General features: G+C 31.7%; 4 protein-coding genes across 7 annotated transcripts; 1 reads left to right on the top strand and 3 right to left on the bottom strand.

Annotated features, from left to right (window-relative positions):
* Positions 1–829: 829 nt before the first annotated feature.
* Positions 830–4,319, bottom strand: LOC113872293. Its single transcript, XM_027509736.1, has 8 exons — positions 4,113–4,319; positions 3,750–3,823; positions 3,173–3,214; positions 3,004–3,045; positions 1,768–1,851; positions 1,234–1,321; positions 1,041–1,138; positions 830–963 (listed from the first exon to the last, which is right to left on the bottom strand). The coding sequence occupies exons 1-8, from the start codon at positions 4,255–4,257 to the stop codon at positions 946–948; spliced, it is 591 nt and encodes a 196-aa protein (XP_027365537.1). The 5' UTR covers positions 4,258–4,319; the 3' UTR covers positions 830–945.
* A 2,433-nt stretch (positions 4,320–6,752) lies between these two features.
* On the top strand, positions 6,753–7,809 carry LOC113871760. The gene is made up of 4 exons (XM_027508862.1): positions 6,753–6,810; positions 6,885–7,355; positions 7,489–7,544; positions 7,624–7,809. Exons 1-4 carry the CDS (start codon positions 6,753–6,755, stop codon positions 7,807–7,809), a joined length of 771 nt encoding a protein of 256 aa, XP_027364663.1.
* Positions 7,810–8,407: 598 nt separating this feature from the next.
* On the bottom strand, positions 8,408–12,504 carry LOC113872123 (serine carboxypeptidase-like). Of its 2 annotated transcripts, XM_027509408.1 has the most exons (9): positions 12,163–12,504; positions 11,708–11,876; positions 11,495–11,614; positions 11,098–11,241; positions 10,845–10,998; positions 10,019–10,107; positions 9,265–9,523; positions 9,038–9,171; positions 8,408–8,826 (listed from the first exon to the last, which is right to left on the bottom strand). In XM_027509408.1, the coding sequence occupies exons 1-9, from the start codon at positions 12,465–12,467 to the stop codon at positions 8,698–8,700; spliced, it is 1,503 nt and encodes a 500-aa protein (XP_027365209.1). In that variant the 5' UTR covers positions 12,468–12,504; the 3' UTR covers positions 8,408–8,697. The 2 variants fall into 2 exon arrangements, with proteins under 2 accessions (XP_027365209.1, XP_027365210.1); XM_027509409.1 differs by lacking the exons at positions 10,019–10,107; positions 10,845–10,998 and having other exon boundaries at positions 8,592–8,826.
* A 3,916-nt stretch (positions 12,505–16,420) lies between these two features.
* LOC113872713 lies at positions 16,421–21,208 on the bottom strand. Of its 3 annotated transcripts, XM_027510476.1 has the most exons (6): positions 20,993–21,208; positions 20,064–20,264; positions 19,242–19,640; positions 18,019–18,106; positions 17,146–17,212; positions 16,421–16,824 (listed from the first exon to the last, which is right to left on the bottom strand). In XM_027510476.1, the coding sequence occupies exons 3-6, from the start codon at positions 19,399–19,401 to the stop codon at positions 16,768–16,770; spliced, it is 372 nt and encodes a 123-aa protein (XP_027366277.1). In that variant the 5' UTR covers positions 19,402–19,640; positions 20,064–20,264; positions 20,993–21,208; the 3' UTR covers positions 16,421–16,767. The 3 variants fall into 3 exon arrangements, with proteins under 3 accessions (XP_027366277.1, XP_027366274.1, XP_027366276.1); XM_027510473.1 differs by lacking the exon at positions 20,064–20,264; XM_027510475.1 differs by lacking the exons at positions 20,064–20,264; positions 20,993–21,208 and adding an exon at positions 19,844–20,011.
* Between the last annotated feature and the right edge of the window lie 385 nt (positions 21,209–21,593).

The following is a 21,593-nucleotide window of genomic DNA, read 5'->3' as shown; positions in this document are numbered from 1 at the left end:
GGGATGGCATTTGATAATTTTAATTTGAGTGCTACTTTACCAACGTTATATATTATTCAATTGCGTTGAGTTCAGCATGTAGTTCTGTTCTGTCTTTAATTTACGATATATCTAATTTTACTAATCAATATATTTTCTCAATAATTTAAAACTCTACGAGCTGTTTTGTTTCAGAAATTATTTTTATTTTTAATTTGTTCTAAAAAAAATTGTATAGGAAACACTGAACTTTGTACAGATCTTCGAAAACAGAAGATAGAATGAAAATAAGATGACAGTTTTGTTATTAAATGTAAAAAATAATATTAAAGTAAAAAGCATTTTCAGAAACTAAACAAGTCCCTACTTTATTGAGAACCCATAAAATTTTAAAAAAATCAGACCTTTCAAAAAAATTACTTTTTTTAAAAATATATTCAAGTAAGCCCAGTAAGAGCTTGCATGATTATGTTTTTTATTTTTAATTTTTAAAAATTTATTTTAAAATAATTTTAAAAAAATATTTTAAGAATAAAATAAAAATAAAACTTACATTAACATGCAAATTTTATTTTTTTTACGTTTAAAAAACAGTTTTTAAAAATAAAAAACAAATAAGCTCTAACTGTCATGATTTATGGACGTCGTCGCAAACATGGTTAGGAAAATTGACCAAAAATTTTATGGACGTCTCAACTTTCATTACCTCTTTACAATTTTAAGAATATGCGAACAAAAGAACAAGACTCCATTCATGCAGGCATTAGAAAAAGAATATCCGATCAAGTACTACCATAACAGACTAGGTTCTCAGCAAATAATCAGCTGCTAACTTGCGTAGCTCTTCATATACTTAAAATCCAAGTAGATTTATATTTATATTTTACAATGTTTATTTTGATTACATGATACAGAGCAAATCGATTTTCTAGTCGCTCTCCTGGGATTCAACTGGAATTTAAATCTTCATAACTGTTCTCCGGTCTGCAGTCATATAAGTTCGTTTCCCATTAGTCTATAACCAGCCATGAGCTCATTGAGTTCCGTAAATAAATACATACCAACGTTTCATGGTCTCCCGTTATTTCTTCTATCAACTCCTGCAGTGGTTTATTAGCACTGTTGGGAACAAGTGCGGCAAATGCAGCTGGTCTTAATCCTGCATGAGCCAAACTCCAAACCACAGTCATAAATATTAAGAAAATCTTCATCTTTAACAGACCCTAAGGAAAAATGGGATCCTGTTTTTGTTACCAGTTTCAGGGAAAGAATCTATGAACATCATCATCTCCTCACCGCTTAAACCAGATAAGAAACATATTCGAGGAAGGGACTTAGCTATCTGCAGGGCACAAAATGCTGAACATGCAGAGATTTGAATATAATTCATAGTTTATGGAATGTCATATATGATTTAAATGAAATATCAATATGCATACCACCTTATTCCTCCAGTAAAGAGTACTGTGACTTCCTGAGGTATATCAGAAGCATCTTCATTAACTTATATGTTGTTGCAAGGTTTAATTTCTTATGCTTGAAAAATTAGAGGTAACAATCACTCTAGACAGGTGAGGATTCACTATAAATTTGATGTCTACTTAACAATTCATACAAAGAAATAATGAATTGTATGAAATGCCTAGCAGAAATCACTATGGAGAAGCTTGTTCTGAAAATTTTATTTCTGCTAATTGTTATCACTTTATTTATACAAATTCACGAGAAGATAGGGTGATCAGATGCTAGATAAAAATAATACATCATTAGCTGTTCCCAAAACTATACCTTGACCTCTTCCAAATTGTGCTGTGTTGTATGCACTGCCTCCCAAAGCGAACGTGTGACCATGTCTTCAGTACAATAGATGACCTGCAATGCAATACATTACATTCGGTATTTTCTTCAATCTATAACTACGGAAATTATAATTGTTATATTTCATTCAAATTTTAGTCTCAAATGGGTAAAATCTTGGAGGGCAAAAGCCTTGGCACGACTATAAGGTAGTACCCTTGTGAACTAGAGGTCACGAGTTCAAGTCCTGAAATCTACTTGTAGGGGTAAGTCTGCATACATCTACTCTTCCCAGACTCTAGTCGGAAGCCTCATGTGCTTGTTCTCTCCTAAATATAGATATTCACTTTCCTTATTTTTCTAATGTTGCATCCTTAATTGATTGTCCTAGGCAATTTACTCTATCAAATTCCTGATAACTATTTGATGATGATGTTTTCTAGGAGACATATAATCATGAAGCAATGGTCTGTCACTTTGCTGAGGACATAAGAGCAGCTTATTGCATCATCTACGCGAAAGAAGTACCACGTGGACTCATCAACCAGTTGTTGTAAACAATATTTGGCCATTTAAGTGGTTGTTTATTCTGAAAATCGTTAGACACAAAAAGTTTTGTCAAAAATTCATACCAATCCACAAAAGTTAATAATCTTGAATCTTGATAATATATCCCAATCTATTCCTTTTTTGGCTGAAAAAAATTCCTATGGCCCCAAAAAAAAAGTACACAGTACTAAAACAAGCATAGAAAGTTGTTTAGTATTGTCCAATCCATGAGAATATAAAGAAGCAGTTTAATCAGACCACTCCCTCTAATTTGATTCACAGTCTACTTTCATTCTGAAATGAAACATTCCCTATGTTGCTTACTCAGATGTAATCAAACTAACAGTTATTAGGACAAACACAAGCAAGGGTCATCGTGTTATGCAGCATATGTAAGAAGTTACCTTTTCATAAAAAAGGTCCTTGATTTATAAAAATTCAGTTCTTACAAGTTATTGATCCATAACACTATCCAAAAAAAAAACTTCTAAAAATTTCAATTTTTGTAGTAGTTATTATTTATCCATTTTGTAGATTAGTCGTGGACTGACATTTCTCATTATAAAAGAATGATATATTAGCCCCCTCACCCCAATCATAACTGAGAAATTTACTCCACTGATTCTTGGCTTTCAATAGAATATGGACATGAAAGAAAGACAAGAAATAAAATGTTACCTTCAGAAATTCACCATCTAACTCTTTTAAAAGCTGTTGAATCTGCTAAACATCAGGATGCATATTATGTTATTGAATGGCATATTTGAAAAGAATACAAGGCCTAAGCAATTGAATTCTAACATATCTTGGGTAAAACATCATATAACATGAATTAAGGTAAGATCACCTTCAAAACTTCATGTGCTTCAAAGCCCAACAACAATAAGGCCTGCAAAACATAAAAATAAAAACTTTTGTTTTTGACTACGCATGAAGTCAGTAAAATTATTGATGTTCTACAGCAGTGAGTTCTGAGCCAAGGTAAGATAGACTGAACGTTCACAAAAACACATCCAAATTAAATTTCAAAACTTATGAAAGGAAAGACAAAATATGACCCATTTGACACTAGAACAACTTTTGATTTCCAGGAAATGTCGTAGATATTTTGCAGCAGTATGGATGTTGAAAATTAATTTCTTATGGCAGGAATGTGTGAAGTTTAATTTGGATAAATTTCTCACTAAACACTTGTAAAAAAAATAAAAGAAAATAAGTAGTAAAATAAATCAAACTTTGCATATTAGCTTTTAGAGAAATTAGATGAAAATTTCTAAAAGAGTTGATGTTTTAATTTATAAGAGAAATTTGATTCATTTTACCTTTGTAATTCTTTTTTCCACAAATAATGAGAATTTCATCCAAAGTGAGAAGTTTACAATAAAGGATAGAAAACATGTTATTGAAAACTAACCATGACTTACAGGTGGACCATATCTCGGATCCTCGGCATTCAGAGGAACGAACTTCGAGTCTTCAATCAATTCAGAGGGAAGTCCTGAACTATGGGGAAAAAAAAACAATATTTAAATAAAATTGTAACACCCCTCAATTTAGCCACAGCTACATTACCCTCATTTTATTTTTTTTGCAAATCATAAGATTATTCTAAAAATTCTTTCTTTTTTTTTTTTAAAAAAAAATTACAATTTCCCTGTAAAGAAACACACAAATTTAACATCACTTAAGAGTAGGAACATTGACATGATGAACAGGTTTTGAAGAAAGGCACGATATCCCATTTGGGATATTTCAGAATGAAGAAGATGAAAGATTCAAAATTTGACCTTCAGAGGATGCTCTCAGAATAAAGTTGAAGTTGGGCTTAGAGTTGTAGGATAAACGAGACGACACAAAACATGAAGGAGACATTCGCGCGTGACAGTGCAGCCACCAATTCACTGTGAATCCAATGGCAGTGGCTGATGACATTATTTTCTCTGATTTTCTTCTACGAAGTAGATAGAGATAGGACACTTTCAGAGTCCACACACACATATACCCAATCCATTTAACAATATCGTTTGGTAAGAAAATCAAACTTGATAAAGTTGCATTAGTACGTTTTTATTCTCTCTTTTAATTATTTTATATTAAACCTTTATGATATTTTTTTAAACAACTTTTTTTGTGATTTTATTTTTTATTCAGCTTTTAAAATATTATACAAATTTTTATGACCTACAAATTTAATTAGCTTTTTTATTTGAAAAATTAAGAAAATATTTATAATTAAGTATTATGTACTAATTAATATATAATTACTAAATAGTGTTAATGCATTCTCGTCTGAAAAATTGACCCTATTAAAGTTTAATTTTAATATATTACATATTGTTTGGATTCGTGTACAAATGACTCAATCCATTGTAAGCTGATAGTAGCAATTTTTGAAGCGCTTTCATCTCGTATGGCCTTTCTATTTGTCTAAGCTAAATTTCGACGTTATTTGATGCTAGCAATACACTTTATACAACACATTTTTATTATAACAACAAAAATTGTTCACTTTAAGCTGATAAGACTTTTTTTTTTAAACCGATTTAAAATTGTGACTCAACCTGATTCGATTTAAAATTAATTTTTAACTTTTAATTTTTGCAGATATAGGTGGATCACGAAATATTGCTCATTTTTAACTTTATCAACATTTTTTATAAATTGTGTTGAAAACAATAATTATTGTATTTTTTAAAATAATTGTTATGTTGACAAATCAGCTTAATTATAATATATATTTAGTGGTGACGTGAATCACAATAATAATATGCACAAATTTAATTAATTTAATGAAAATTAAATTTTAGTTGAAGACCAGATATAATATAATTTTTTTTGTCCAACCCTAAATGTCAGTAGCAAGAAATAAAATGCAGCATAAGTTCTATATTTCATCAAATCTTTTAGTCTTTAAAATAACTAATATAATTTTGTATTTGTATTCCATGACTAAGAAAATTTTATTAATTTGCAATTTATTAAATGATATATTATTAATAATACTTTTAGTGTAATATACATATTTATGTGTTTAATAAAATATTAATACATCCTGTAATAAATTGAAAGTCAACAAAATAATATCACGTTTTAAGAAAATAAAGCAAAATAAAAATTTATTAGCTAAAAAATTTATTTTTATAATATTAAATATGTAACTTTTAAATATAATAAAAAAATAAATTTATATAAAAAACTATATTTTATAGAATTATCATATAACTTATAGTTATATTAAATAAATTTTTATGAAATAATTTTATTAATTTAATTTAAATTTAATTTCTAAATAATATTTATTATTATATATTTATTAAATATTTTTTAAAATAATTTATTTATTATTTTAGTCCTAATCTATTCCAAAACTATGTATATGTACGTGGGGATTAATGTAAATTGATTTCTTTAAGAGGGACAATAATGTAAAAGGGTATAAGTTACCGTTGAGACTCGTTGCGTTTATATTGGTAGTTTTTCTTCCCAAACCTTCTCTCAAACTCAAGTCACCGATTCAAAGGAAAAAAGAACAAGGCAAAAACAGCGTTCTGTTACCGGAAGTAATATTTGTAAGTTTATGTCTTTCAGCTTTTCAATTCAAGAGTTGCTTCGTAGTACTTGTTCGATCGCTCCTACGTAGAGTGAGAATTTGATTTCCTGGATGTTTTGTTCTTTGGTTATTCACTGTTTGGTTTATGAGAATTCTAGGAAACTACGATGAATTAATAGATATTGAATATGTGTGTAGGGTTTGTCTGTTTCTCCTCGAGTTTCGAATTGAAAAGGAAAGTTTTATTCTCTTTTTTTTTCTTTCAGTCAAGTTAGAAGAAGGAAAATGAGTAAGTTTTTGGATTTTGAAAGTTCTCGTTTCTTTTCGGCTGGAAAATTGGAATCTTCAAAATGGTGTTCTTCCTTTCTTGGAGTCGAATACGATTTTAGGGGTAAGAATGGGGACTTTGAAATCTTGGGTTTATTTTACGGGTAGAAAATTGAAATCTGGACTAAGGTTTCCCTTTCTTGGAGTTGAAGATGATTTTTGGTTTCATTCAATCGAGCAATTGCATGCTTCTTCTTCCCAAGAAATGAAAGGAGGAAGCTTCTAATTCTTTTAGGCCAATTGGTGCAGGGGAAGTATCTGTATTTAGTTTTAGGACACTGATGCGGAGTATTAGGGCTCTTTTTAAGCTTGGATTGAAATTGCTTTTCTATTTTGTCTAGCTAATAAGATGAATGAAGGAACTAGAGAAAAATTGACATCTTGAATTTTGGTATTTTGGTGCCACGTGATGATTTGAGGGTTTGTTGATTTTTTCTGAAAATAGATATGAAGACGTGACTAAACGTTAAAACAAAAGCTTTCTAAGATGGTTTAACTCTTCTACGATGTATGCAGGGTGCTCGCTTGAAAGTTGGGTTCATTAACACAAATGGCTGCACAAACCAGTCGCTTGTTTCAAGACCAAAACCGTAGTGCTAACAATGCTGGTATTGCTCTTTGTTCTTTTGCTTTTAACATGTTTGATTTACCATGCCCAGGCTGATTCTTATCGCTGGTGCAGGAGAAGAAACTTTTTCTGGGAAGGCAGATTTTGCAGGACAGCGGAAAGCTGGGGCTGGGGCAAGAAAACCCCTTGGAGATCTATCCAATGCAGGGAAGCCCGTAAATCAAGTACATGGAAAGAAAGTCCTTGATGGTTCGATAGACAGAGGAAAACCCTCTATTAGTCAATCATCAAAACCACTCAAGTCAAAAATTCTTGAGAATAACAAAAGAACTGCCAGGAAAGCTTCTGAGAAATCACTTACTGGTTGCAGGAAAGCACTTTCTGACATTTCAAACTCAGGGAAACCTCATGTTCCTGAGATAAAAAATAAAATCAGCCTGAAGTCAAGTTCCTTGACAGAGGAATCTCTTCATCCCAATGCAATAGCTGAAGAACGAATCTTGCACAATCATCAAGAATGTATCAAATCACAGTTTGAAACTGCACAAGTGCATCAGTTTTTCAAGACTGTTGGACTTGAGGATGGTAATTTAGCTTTTAACTTGGGCTGCTTTATATTGTGATTATAGTTTTTGCGGACTGAGAGTGCATTTCTTTTTGGATTGTACATTTTGGCTGGTACTTGGTTTACTTATTCTCTGATTTATAATTTGATCAGATTCGGATGATCACATGACAATTTCCTTTGAATTGCCTGCATTATGTAAACTGAAGGTTTGGTCGTAATTTTTCATGTTTCTTTTGGTCTGTTTCTCCCCATCTTGTTTTTCTAATTGTTTGTCCATCCTTTCAGTCTGAGAATGAATGCTTTGAATTGGAGGAGGTACCTGAGCGGTTGCCTGTAGTGCAGTCTCTGTCTGCTCAGACTGGTTCCCCAGCACACTGCAAGACTCCAAGCATACCAAGTTCCTGTTCAATATGGAATGACATTGCTGTCAATTTCAAGTTGATAGAGACACCAAAATTGTCTAAAAATTGATTCTCCTGCAACAATGTAAAGAACATGATGGATGGGAATTATTGTTGTGATTTTAGAGACGGCCTTAGGTTGGTAATTAGCTGTTATTTTTGATTGGGAAGAATGTTGAAAAAAGGCTTATTCTGTCCAAGACATTTCAATGGATATTTTCTTCATTCTTATGCGCATAAACTCTTTTCATATTTTCAGGGTGTTCGTCTTAAGAATTGAAATTGGTCCTTGTGATGTGTATATAGTGGAAATGTGACATATCTAGAAGATATGTTCCCAGGAAGCAAGGAAAGTGTTTGATAATAATAGTGACAAAAACTCTGGAGTCTTTGATTAGGAAGGCAAATTAGATAATAAAATATAATAAAATCTACTTTGCCCAGTAGCTTTGTCTAAATAAGTTTTTAAATACATTCATTGGAATGACAATAATAGTGATTACAAATAAAAGAAACATTCAGTTCCTCTATTTTACAACTAATCCTTCACAAAAGTCCAATTACATATTTTTTACCATTAATTATCACCAGCGTTATATTTTTAATATTTAAATAATATCATATATTCAAATTTAATCACTTAATTTTTTTTCTCATTTTTATTCAAGCAGTATAAATGACGAGGCACTTTCAAATGCTCCCGTTTGGAAGAACAAAGTGCTGAGTGGATCCAGATGGATTGAAACCTCATTTTCTCTCTGTTAATACGTATACAAAGTTCTTTACGAAATTGAAACTTTGGAACTCTTATCATATGCCAAACAACTCTACCCACTGCGCTATCTCGAGACATCAGAATAAGTTGAGGTCAGTGGGGAAAACACATTGGTCACTTAATTTTTTTTGTTCACTTTATTGCATTATACATATCTATATGGACTAATAGCAATAGAAGAGATTACATCTCAGCAACCAATTTTTCAGCATCAGCTCCAGATTTAGAAAGGGTTCCCTGAGTCCACTTTTTCAGCATTTCCAACGAAGCCTTTGGCTGGTCCATTGGAACCATGTGACCCGCATCATGTACCTGTGTTTTTATACACATGATATCAAACTGAATCAGCATTTATCAAGCAACAGGGAAATTTGGAAGGTAAATGGAGTATATCTATTTCTTGATAACATCAATTGACTACTTAGACGAGAGTTATTGACAGTTTTCACAGCACCGGAATGTTGTGCGTGGAGAGAGAGAGAGAGGGGGGGGGGGGGGGGGGGGCTGGGGGGAGAAGAAATACCTTAAGGAAACTTAAAGGTCCATAATTCTTCAACAATCCAGCTTCTGAGTCATCAACTGTGAAAGGAACTTCGGGTGAGGCTACAAATTCTTTCTGACCAGACCACTCCATGGCATGAACCCACCTTGAATTACCTACTCATTGAATTCATAGCACCAGGAAAAAGATCAACAATAAATTGCATAGAAAGGTCTAAAGTATGAAATATTTAAAGTAGAAACACATACCGAGCCAGTTGCAGATAAGATCATATTCCCCAGCGTACACAAGCAAACTGATTCCATCATCTAGAAGGGCAGGAATACCAACTTCAAGATTCCTCATCCAATCCACCAGCATAGCTTGATAAACTGTAGAACTACAAGACACAAAATCAATATCCCCAACCCCTAGTGCGTTCCGGACAGATTTATCGTTCAAGAACTTCTCCATGTTTGAGAAATCATAGCAAAGACTCCCGTCGCACTTCTTTCTAATGTCATAATACTGCAGTGTAAGCATATAATTACTGGTCAAAATGTTGAATATGCCCATGATCCTCAAGAGTTTGCAAAATTTCCATAAATGTCAACATGAATTTATTCTAAATGACAAGCAGGATGAAAGGCTTAAATTTTTCATTCAAATTATCCTCCTCTAACAAAGTATAAAAGAAGAGTTACAGAGTTGGTAATTCTGGGAAGCATAACAAAATGTAACAGGTATCAACAATTTGTTCAAGACAATCAAAATCCTCCTTCACTCTTCACTAGACAACAACAAACTTTTTAGATTGAGTGATTCATTAACATGGTATCAGAATTTCTATGAACAAGCCTGTATTTTGACCAATCTTCAAGCTCAAAGGGGTCCCACATAAGAGCTTCTGTCAGAGTTAACTATTATTCATTTTTTTGGCTTTAAGCAATCCATCAAGTCAACAACTATAAAGTACTACTAACATGTGAACCACTCAGAAGAGGAAGCAACTACATTACCCACATTGATATCGCCAGCATGTGACATGATAGAATTGAATATGGTATTACAGATAAAATAGGAAGCTGTGCATGCAATTTTTCCATCAGTACCTGAAATGATCAAAACAAATTTTTAGCAGAAAGGTAATAGAAGCTGCCCAATCTGAAAGCCCCAAACAATTGAGAGCATAGTTTTACTATGATAGTGAGGCAGTGATTCTTGGTTCTTAGATCTTGGATAAATGATCAGGATGATAAAATTACTTAAATGCCACATGATTACTGAAAGTTAAAAAAACAGGTCCTCCCACTATAATATTATTATATGCAAAATCATATAAGAACTTCATGTAGTTTTCAAATAATTCATAATATGAAAAAGCAAATGATCGTCAAGATAATTATATGCTTATAAAATAATATAATACCCATCAGTAAGTAATATATCGATTATGCATAAAGTTTAGATTTTGGACATAGTATACACAATTATCAAACATGAGCTTATATAGCTAATTTCTGTGAGTTTTGGTGGATACATAGGACTATAAACATTTGCTAAATACTAACTTGTGCCTCTTTGTATACTATATCATTGTATATTAATATCAAGTATTTTATCTAAGCATGTCATACAGTTATTACACTTTCAAAATGATTTAATTTTTAAAAATAATTTAAATTACCAAATTTGAATTGGGATTTGGAACTGAACTACGGGTTGAACTCAGAATTCATGCTTGACTTAGTTCAATTAATTTATAGCCCTAGCTTTCAACACATAAAATATAAAGAAACACAGCATTCACTGAAAGGAGAGCATGGAAAAAAAATCATATGTAAGTTACCACATAGTTTTATTGCCAATTCACAGGCAGGAACCATCACTTTGTTAATGCGATCATAATCGGCCTGCTTAATTATGCCCATGTCCAGTGCATAATCTGGGTAAGCTTTATACTGAATCCCAGGATCAGTAAGTCCATTGCCAATGGCAAATCCCTTTAAACCAATTCAAATAAGACAATCAAATCTTCTTACCTTTCAATGCAATCACAAAACTTAGAAAGTAAGAACAGCGCACTATGCAGCATAACAGACCTTCAGGTTTATATGAATTCCTTCTTTAGCTTCATTTCCCCTATGGACACGAGCTGCAAAAGCTGGAATATAATGTCCGGCATATGATTCACCCGTAATAAAAAAGTCATTTTCTGCGTACTCAGGGTGTTCAGCAAAGAAAGCCTGCGTGGTGAAGAGAAACATGCTAACTCAATATATTATTGGTGATACTTAGCCAGGTGTTCTTATCAAACTCAACAGTAACTAAGAATTGCTTGGTTTGGTTTTCCTCAAAAAGCAACCAAGAAATGTTAGAAAATGAAAAAGGTTGGAATTGCAGCTTCTGTTCCAGCAGTAATAAATAAAACTAAGGTAACAAATTATGTAAACACTTCAATAATGTTCTATAACTAATATTTAGAGCAAACACGAGTACCTGTAAAAAGTCATACAGGTCATTGCTCACGCCCTCTTCATCATGACGGATGTCACGCTTGTCGGTGCTGTAACTAAAGCCAGTTCCAGTTGGTTGATCAACATAAAGAAGGTTAGATACCTGAAAGGTTACCAAGCAATTTGTATACACGATAATCACAGGGAAAAGTACTGTTATAATATAAAAAGATCATCTGAAAGAGACAACAAATACCTTGTCCCAACCATAATCATTCCAAACAAGGGACATGTTGTCAGCAATTTTGAAAGGACCATTCTCATAAAACACAGCCAATTCACTGCTACAACCAGGCCCCCCAGTCAACCAAATCACAACAGGATCCTTCTTGCTGTTCCGTGATTCAAAGAAAAAGTAGAACATCCTGCACAGTTCAACCAAAAACAACAAACCATATTAAGCAATCTATAAGCACATAGAAAATTACTAAATTCAATCATTTTATTTATCCATTCACATATTTTCCCCCGCTTCATCCAAATAAGAGAAAACTATTTACATTTTAAAAACGTATATATCTTAACAAGAGATTAAACAAATATTAAAATAATAATAAACTATATTTTAAGTCAACATCAATGCAAGGTACAGTAAAAAAAAAGCAGAAAATCATAACAAACAAATCGGCATTAAAAAAAAAAAAAAAGAACCTTGCATTATGAGAATGCTGAATAGGATAATAGCCAGCACGATGAGCCAAGTCATCGATGGAGACCTCAGAGTCCGAAGCTGAAGGAAGTAAGTTAGGGAACCTGAGCGGTTTCTCGACGATTTTGTTGGCGTTAGAATTTGAATGGCAAACGATATTGACATCTTCGGGAGGGAAAAGGTTAAGGTCTCTGATGAGCTTCTTCGCCGGAAAATTTAACCGGAGATTGTCGGCGTCGGAAGAGAGAAGAAGCAGAGAGAGAATGAGAATAGGGCACAGCGTTGAGATGGAGAGAGAGTGCCCCATTTTCGTTCGCACAAAGAAAGGTAGAAAGAAGGGAAAGTGAATATATATAGTTTCGTTGCGTGGGATCGAAGTTTAAAGAACAATTTCACGTCCCATCAACACAACGTGGACTGTAGTTAGTTGTTCATACATATGCGTCTTTTACACTAATAGATGCCTAAAATGAACCATTAACTAACAAATAATGTTTTTTTATTTCATTTTCTCTTAATACACTCATTTCTTTTATCTTAGTTATAAAATATTATTAATATACTTTTATTAAAGATTATTTATTTGTTAATTAATGTCTTTAAAAATACTTGTTAATAAATCTCTTTCTTCTATTAACCTCATCCATATTTATAAGAGCCGTTAGAGGATAATATGATTCTGTTGAGACTTGAGATTTCCTTATAAAATTTAAGAACTAGGGCGTTTAATTTGAAAAAAAATGTTTTTATCCTTAGTAGGAAAAGAAAACTACTAATATAATTCTGATGACTTTTTTTAGAACAAAAAAACACCTCCTTATACTTACTTTATTTTTAATTTTAAATATTTATATAAAATAGTAAAAATAATACAATTTTTTTACATATAATTCAAAATTGAAGTGTGGAAATCACATAAAAATTGATAGTCAGAAGTAAAATTTTAAATCAATTAAAAGAAAATTACATATATATATATATATATATATATATATATATATATATATACACACACACATGTTTGGCTCAATATAAATTTTGTCCTTTTAAATGAAAAACAATGTAAAATAAAAAAGTAAAGGATTATCTATTATTAATTTAAAATTGATAATATTTATAAATTTAAATTAATAATGAATAGACTTACTTTTTCATTTTAAAGAAACTACATCTTGAAAAACAATAATAAAAATTCTTCGATCACACTGCAATTCCAAGATGCTAAGTTCCTCACTGCAAACAGACATTTGGAAACAGGGAAAAAACCATATAAGGCATAAGCAGAATTGGTGCAAAGTACAGAAGCTGGGTCTATAAGTTAAGTTCATTAATAGGATTTTTTTTAATATAGTTTTTAAAAATAATATATATCAAAATACGATTTTTTTTAAAAATTATAAAATATAAAAAATTACCCACGACAATTTAAAAAAATTAAAAGTCAAAATTCAATAAATAATGATTTTTGGAAAAGTAATAAAAAAATTAAAGTGTTTTTGGTCAAAAATAGTCATTAACTGTTTTTAAAATTTTTTCATAATTCTGTAATATTAAAAAAATTTATATTTTGATAATTTAATATTTTCATATAAAAAAAAGTCTCATTAATAAATATCATGTTTATACTGCCTCTTGGTAAACTCGTTTGATTAATAGTTATTTTATGAAGCTTTTGAAATCGAGAAAGACTTTAAAACAATTAAGAATGCATGTTCGTTACTTATACATTATTATTTTGATAAAATATTTATACTTATATTTTTATTTTTTATTTTTTTTACTATTGAATGGGACTGAAAGCTGAGATAAAACAAAACTACCTACAAATCTAAAGTTTTAAATTCCTAAAGAATCTAGACAAAAAAAAGGAACTAGGGAAGGAGAATATTTATCAGAGTATGAAGCTGTATCAACAGAATCTATACTTAATTTAGCCAGCATGTTCGCACTCTTATTCTCTTTTCTCATCGTATGTCTAAACCTGATAAAAGAGATGAGTTTCAAAATATTTCTAATAGCATCAATTAGATGGAAAGAAAAATGGTTACAATTTTCAAAATTTAACACTAACTATAGGACCTTTTTAGAGTTTAATTCAATTCAAATTACTTCAATATTTTTATGTATAACAAGCTGCAAACTAAGAAATAGTCCCCACAGTTTAGCTTCTAAGGGGGAACAAAAATTGAGACCTCTATAAAAATCAGCAACAATCTTTCCATAGCTATATCTAATTAAATCCTCACATCAAGCACATTTCAACGCATAAAATATCGCACTATCAACATTAAGTTTTAAATGACCTGGGAAAGGAGGGAACCATCTTTTCTGCCTTTGTTTGTCCAATAAAATAGCAGTCCTTTTTAACTTGTCCCTGAAACAATAGTTTAAAAACTCAAAATCATAGCAAATTTTATGATATAAGGACTCATAGGAAACTACAGAATTTTGAAATATTATATTATTTCTTTCTTTACAAATATGCTAGATTATTAAACCAAACAGCCTATTCCAACTGAAAAAATTATTTAGATTAAGATTAGATAGATTATTATAAAATCAATCAGTCAAGTCTAAGCTGAAAAATGAGGCTCAGTTATCTGGTAAGACAAAATAGTCCCACACTTTATTAGCATACCAACAATCTCTAAAAAAAACTTAGATTAGAGCAAATTATAAATAAATTACCACAAGAGACAAAATAAATATTAAAAATACTATAAAACTAATTTTAAATAAATGTTACTTGGTATTACTTAATTAGAGAAGTGACATGTGTCAATACCATATGAATGACTTATTATGAAGGGGCGTCACTCTTGAATATGGTGACACACGTTTTAATTCGCTAATTCTGGCCTTGATTTGAACTAAGATTTTGAAACATGAATATAAAAAACCTGTTTAAGGTCTCTGTCATTGGTTGCCTCAATTATAATGAAGAAGGCTGCAGAGAATCATATGTGAAATAGGATAGTCATTCCAAGTTCGCCATATCATTCACTTGTAAAAATTGAAACTTTCATTAACCACCAACATAGAAAACGCAAAGCAAAATTGAACTGTGTTTAATATAGTTAAAGTACTAGAACCCTTAAGTCGCTAATGGGCACAAAGGATGTGAAATTGTTTTTGAAAGTTACAAATGTTGCGACTTTGGTAAGGAGACACAAACACTTACAAAGTCTTGTTCCTTTTGTTATTGTTATTGCTCTAGTTCTACTTCCACGTTCAAGAAATTAAGGAAGTCATCCACAGAAAATTCATTGCATGAGACCTCATTTTGCACCCTTAATTCCTCTATGAAGATTCTGGGCTTTGTTTTATGCCCTTTTTTCCCTTCTAAATCTGATCTTGAATGTTGTGTTCACACTCATTTTTCTACAAACTGGGCACGTATCACTATATATATATATATATATATATGAGAGTGGCGCCCCTTTAGACCTTTACCACGAGCCACAGGGCACTTCTTCATCAAATGACACCTCTTAAATGAGAGTAACTCTTCAAGACTGTCACGTGTCACATTCTCTTTTAATGGCAATGTGAGTTATTCATTTTGTCCATTGTGGTATTTTATTTACAAACTGATTCAAAATTTTCAAATTCTTATCTATAATAGTTTAAAAGTCTCACATTAGTCCAACCTGATTTCTATTGCATTAAAATTTGTGCAATCTAATTTCCGTCACTTAAATAGTTAGTTAATCAAGCTTTTATCGTGTGATGCAAATTTCAATTTAAAATCCATGAATAAATTTAATTTAAATAAGCATCTCAATTTCGTCACTAATTTTAAGTCAATCATATTGTTTTCATTATATAAATGGTCTCAATTAAGTTGTGAATATGCAGTTGTATTAAAATCTTAAAAACAAACCCAACAATCTTCCTCAACTTAAACAGATTACTTCTAAAACAAAATTATGATTTAATCTAAAAGCTTAGTACTCCATCCAAGAAGTGGACTCGAAACTCAATTGATGATCACAAGATTAAGTGATGAGTTTGGTTCTTGATTGTTCAACTTTCCTAAAGAGGATTAGTTGCATTGATCATGGGTAGCATCCTTGACAGCTTGGAGACGGATTACTGTCCCTTTCTGTTTCGCTCCTCCATTTTCTTTCCAATGCCTTGGTGAGATTTGTCTTGTTTAACTTTTGTTTTCCATTACCCAACCAAATAAATAAATAAAGACACAATCAGACAGAAGTTATAGAACTGAGGCAGGTTTTCAATTTCAGAAATGTACAAGGAGTATTGATCAAAACGTCTATTTAATACATGAATATGAATTTGTATGTCTGCTATTGGATCAGCAAATACAAATAAATAAAATAGGTACCTGTATATATATTTTTTCAAACAATGAAATTTTGTATTAGATAAATGTTGGAAAATAATAACCATTAACCCTGAAGATTATTAGTACATATAAATGGATTTCATGCTAGGAGGTTAATGTGGAGAAGAGAACCTCGATAGTCTCCCTCTACCATCATGCGTAGTAAGTAGACACCTATAAGAGCAAGGGAGGTCATTGCATGTTAAAGGCTTTACACAGTTCTTGTTTCAGTTGCTGTTTAACTAAAACTTTCAACAATTTAGTCAAAGAAACCTTCATCATGATGCCAAATATCAACTAAGAAATCTACCATCTCCTGCATGAGCCACCAATCCATCGAAATTGCATCAGCAAATGGAAGAGTTATACAGAAAGCTTTGTATATTCTAATGAATAACAATGAAATGTTATCCTGCAATGCTTAAAAAGACAACAACGCTTAAGAGCATTATTCTGTGAGTGATTTTCCTCCATCTCTCCCATGCATGTACAGTGTACTAGAAAACAAATTCACCTGATACTTTTTCAAATATTTCTCTGCTCCATCTTTAAGAAATATATATTATGAGCTCGATATGAACACATACATTTTCATGCATTAGATAGATTATTTCAGGTAAGCATTTTGGAATCTTACAGGTAAGGGTATCGGCTCGGCAAAAGGTTCGTTAGTTGAGAGCAGCTCTTCATAAGATGTTGACCAGCTGAAATAAAAATGTAGTAAAATTATTAGAGTTGCCCTAAGATGCTATGCCAAACGAATGCATGTTAAAAGATTTGCTTATTCTTCGAAACTTTGTGAGTCATGAATATTGATTCTTCTAGAATTAGTAATTACTAGTTATTAAACACTAACAATGGGTAATGTATTAGTTGAATTCAATCCATTTTGAAGTTTTCAAACACTCTGGTAATTTAGTACCTATTTCATATGAGAAATAGATGTTTAAAACTTGTATCTAAGTGACAGTTTCTGTTAGTTTAGGAATTCAAGTAAATAAATTAGAAAAAATTAATATATGTGTAACTCACTTGACATATAAGACCAGAAAAAAGGATCATGGTTGGATGAGTTCTATGCCAGAAACAAAAGTAATTTTATTCACTGGCAAGGATTGTTTATCAGCTATGGAATAGAATTCAGCATTAAACTGGTATACACAAGATTACAAGCAAGAGAGCAATGATTTTCCCATGTCTTCAACAAGAATGTAGAAACCTTAGTTCTGCCCATAAGGCTGTAAATATCTCAGAGAAACTAGAAATATGTGTATGATAAAACCCCTTCTAAACTACTGATCACTTTTCTTGTTTTGCCCAACCCTTCTAAACCTTTCATCGTGACCATAATAACAATAGCAAACATGTGTATACCGCATATAAAGTTCTTCTTATGGAATACTATTTGTGCTCTTGTGAGTAATACAAATTATTTTGATGACAAAAATAATAATAAAATAAAATTGATCTTACTGTGAATGACCAAAAAAGGAGTTGGGTAGAGATATACCTAATAATCGGATCCTTAGTTGTTCTTGGTGGATGTTGAGCCTTATCACCAACCCACTTTCTTCTATCCTCATGCCAAGCTATTGCAGCTACAAACATATTCACCCATATCAGGTTTTAAACAACAGCTTAGAAAAATTACAAAATAAACAGAAAACAGAAAATTTATAATAAAGCTTAGAAAAACTAAAATATGAAAATGAAACAGAAAAATTATGAATAAAGGCATTAAGCTAATACTATTTCATTCTTTGCTTCTATAATTCTTTCTTAGTGAGCTACATATTGCACTAGGAAAATTCGTGGGGCCAGATTTCTTTTGTCATCGGATCTATGATAGACTTTAATACCACGTTGAATTTGGCCTTTAAACTTAACTTGACCTCAAAAGTTAGTTCATACAGTTAGGATTATTTTAGCCTCTGTAAGCTCTTATTTAGCTATATCTATAGTCGATGTGGGAATTCAACAATTACCATTACATGTCCAAAGTGCCAAAGAGTAATTCCTAAAGCTATTTCATTATGAATTAGCACAGTTAGGTCTTTTCTGAAGATTTTATTGATTATTTTCCACATCAATTGATCATTAGCAATTCCATCACAACACTTTGTTTGCTCTTTCATTACTACATCTGCCCTTCATCCATATCCATAACTGTAAATAAAACCTGAATGATAACATTAATGTAAATGTTAACTATTATTTTGTGAATGCTCAGGTATCAATTGTATAGCAAAGCTTGCATGTCAAGTGTTCCTCTGTTATTGTTATTGTCATACACTCATACTACCCTTAATAGGTTTTGATCCAAGACATCTGGAGTTAAGAAGTTATGATTTGTAATATTCTTCAGTGCTAAAGTCATTGATCAGTAAAATAAAACAAGTGATTGCATTTTTATCAGATGCAAGGAACAAAAAACGCCTAATTTGGGTTAATCACATGAATCCATATATTTAACTAGTTTCTATTTTCACTTCCCTGGACCAATTCCTTTCTGAAATTCCTCGAATTAAAGTTATTTCAGCAGATAAATAAAATAACTATAACCATCCATGTAAATAGCATGAATAAAATAACTACTAACAAGCTATATGGGATGTTCTAGAATAGTTTAATGCTTTTTAAGAGGTAAACTAAAGCAAAATAGATGAATAAATGCAATCAAAGGAAAAGGACTGGTTAAGTATTAGATTATGGAAATTACAATGGCAAGCTCACCATGATTAACATAAGTGGTACTTTGCTTCAAATTTTGCTTTCCATTGGAATGAGAACTTCTGTGGGCCTTTTCACTGGATCTTTTCACTTCATCTGCAGATTCAGAATGCTTCAAAGTTTGTTTCCCATTTGAACGGGAACTTTCAGCACAGACCTCCATCACATCCAAATTAAAGGACCATTCCCCCACAATAATTATACAATAAATACTAATAATTGTTTCCTTCTAAAGACTAGAAGTACCTCCAAGCTTTGCTACAGTAATTTCCACTTGAACGTCATGGAATTTGAAAAGAACCAATGTTCATATATTGCTGTTGCTGCATAATGAGGGAGCAGCTTCCAAAGGAAAAGTATCGGCAAAGTGTAATTTGTGTTTATTGTGGAACACTAGTAAAACTGGTACAAGGAAAAATTAAACAAGGTGAAGTACAAATTGAAAAAAAGGATGAAAAGTAAATTTCACAAATTATTCACACAAACACTCGTAAATATCTTCTTTCAAGGGTCATTTTCTTCATGCATTTCATTTTAAGACATTATATGATACGTTAATTAAACAATCATCTATACCATTACCAACACCCATAAAATATATCTACCTCCAAAGCTCATATTTCCTTTGCATTGATTGGTTCCACATTATAATCTTCCCTTTTATAAGAAAAACTAAATAAATGGATTAGTGGTGATAAAAGCTATGTGTGATATGTTAAAATATCACACGCACACACTCAAAAGCCGAGTCATGCACAAGCTAACACTGGGGCCAAAAAGATGGCACACAAAATATTTAACAAGCCAATTTGTTTAAGACTCCACCTTGTACCTACTTTGCGTTCCAGTTTTGGCCAGCAATTGAAATGATTAAATGACAGAGCGTGGGGTCTCACAAGTTCAAACTCCTGGCTAAAGCAAACATGTACTGACGACATTCATTTCTGGTTATTTAGATATGGGAACACCATTTCCAACAGTAAGAGTAACCTCAATTATAGTGAACCTAGCTCCTCCACCCCACCCCTGCATTATACTATAAAAACTTGATGCATGATTATCCAAATAGAATTCAACTTCAAATTGGAATAAAATGAGTCTATATACACAGAAATCCTCATTGTCAAAGCATTCAATTACACCTAGATCTAGTTAGTCGAGAGACCCATATCATCTTAAGCCCCATAAAATATTAGTCCTATGTAATACTCAATAAATGCAAATTTTATTCATTAATTCAATCTACTTCACTTCCAGATCTGAGATAAAACACAGTAGCTGAAAAACACGTGCTATTTCTAGATCTAAAATCTTCCTCACTAGAAGGGCCCAACATAGATTTAATAAAAGCAATAAAGGAAGAGGAATTTTAGACCAATAAAGGAAACCATCTTTGGGCTAATGCCCTACAGACCAATTTTCACATCATCACAGTATAATTAAGATAAAGACTTCTGATTTGGTTTCAAATGTATAATTAAGATAACACAGCTTGATCTAGAAAGCAATGAAATGAAACAAGCATGCACGCAAAGAACATAAAACACAAAGGAAATAACATGAGATTCCCAATAACTCCAAGTAAGAGACAAAACCCATCAACGTTTCCCCTCAATGAGTAATGCATTCGGCAAAACAAGCGCAAAAGCACAAACTGAATAGAGATCAGAAAAGCAGCAAATGAAACATGAAACAAAATCAAAACTTTGAGACTTTTCTGTGACGTCTTCATAAAAAAGAGAATTGAGCAATACCCTTATGGTTCTTTAAGCAAGGGTACGAGGTGGTGCCTGAGCAAAGAGCTTAATTGAAGGAGAAACATATGCAAAAAATCCCAAGGTAGGATTTTGGAAAATGGGTGAGTCATTTACAAGCATTCAGCTGCAACAATTATCAAACGTGTCTTTTTCTCACCTTCCTGCCTTTTTCATTTCTTCGGTTTTGCTTGAGGACATGTGTCTGTGGCGACTCGCCAGTTTTTTTTTTTTTTTTTAATATAATTGTCCCTGTTTTTCATTTTCTACGATTTGGATGAATCATAAAAGTTGTTGTTGACGTTACACAGTAGTTGTAACGTGTAATGCGAATATGACTACAATACCCGCCACCAACCAGTCACGAGAGCAAAGAAGATAAGGATAAAAAACATACTTGAGGGGCTTTTAGTCATTTATGGTCATAACGAGGCACCATTTCAGTATTACTCTCACAAGTTTAAGTACCCTTATCTGTCTAATAACAAGAAAATGAATCGAATTAGAATGTGCACAAATATACAGCACAAAAAATGTTATACATTATTATTTAATCATGAATTTTAGATTATTAATTTTTATAATAATTGATTTTAAAGAT

This window comes from Abrus precatorius, unplaced genomic scaffold (assembly GCF_003935025.1).
Source record: "Abrus precatorius isolate BTA unplaced genomic scaffold, Abrus_2018 Scaffold7, whole genome shotgun sequence".
NCBI classification, from domain to species: Eukaryota; Viridiplantae; Streptophyta; class Magnoliopsida; order Fabales; family Fabaceae; genus Abrus; species Abrus precatorius.
Note: the sequence above shows the minus strand (reverse complement) of the source record. Positions and strands in the feature narration are given on the sequence as shown.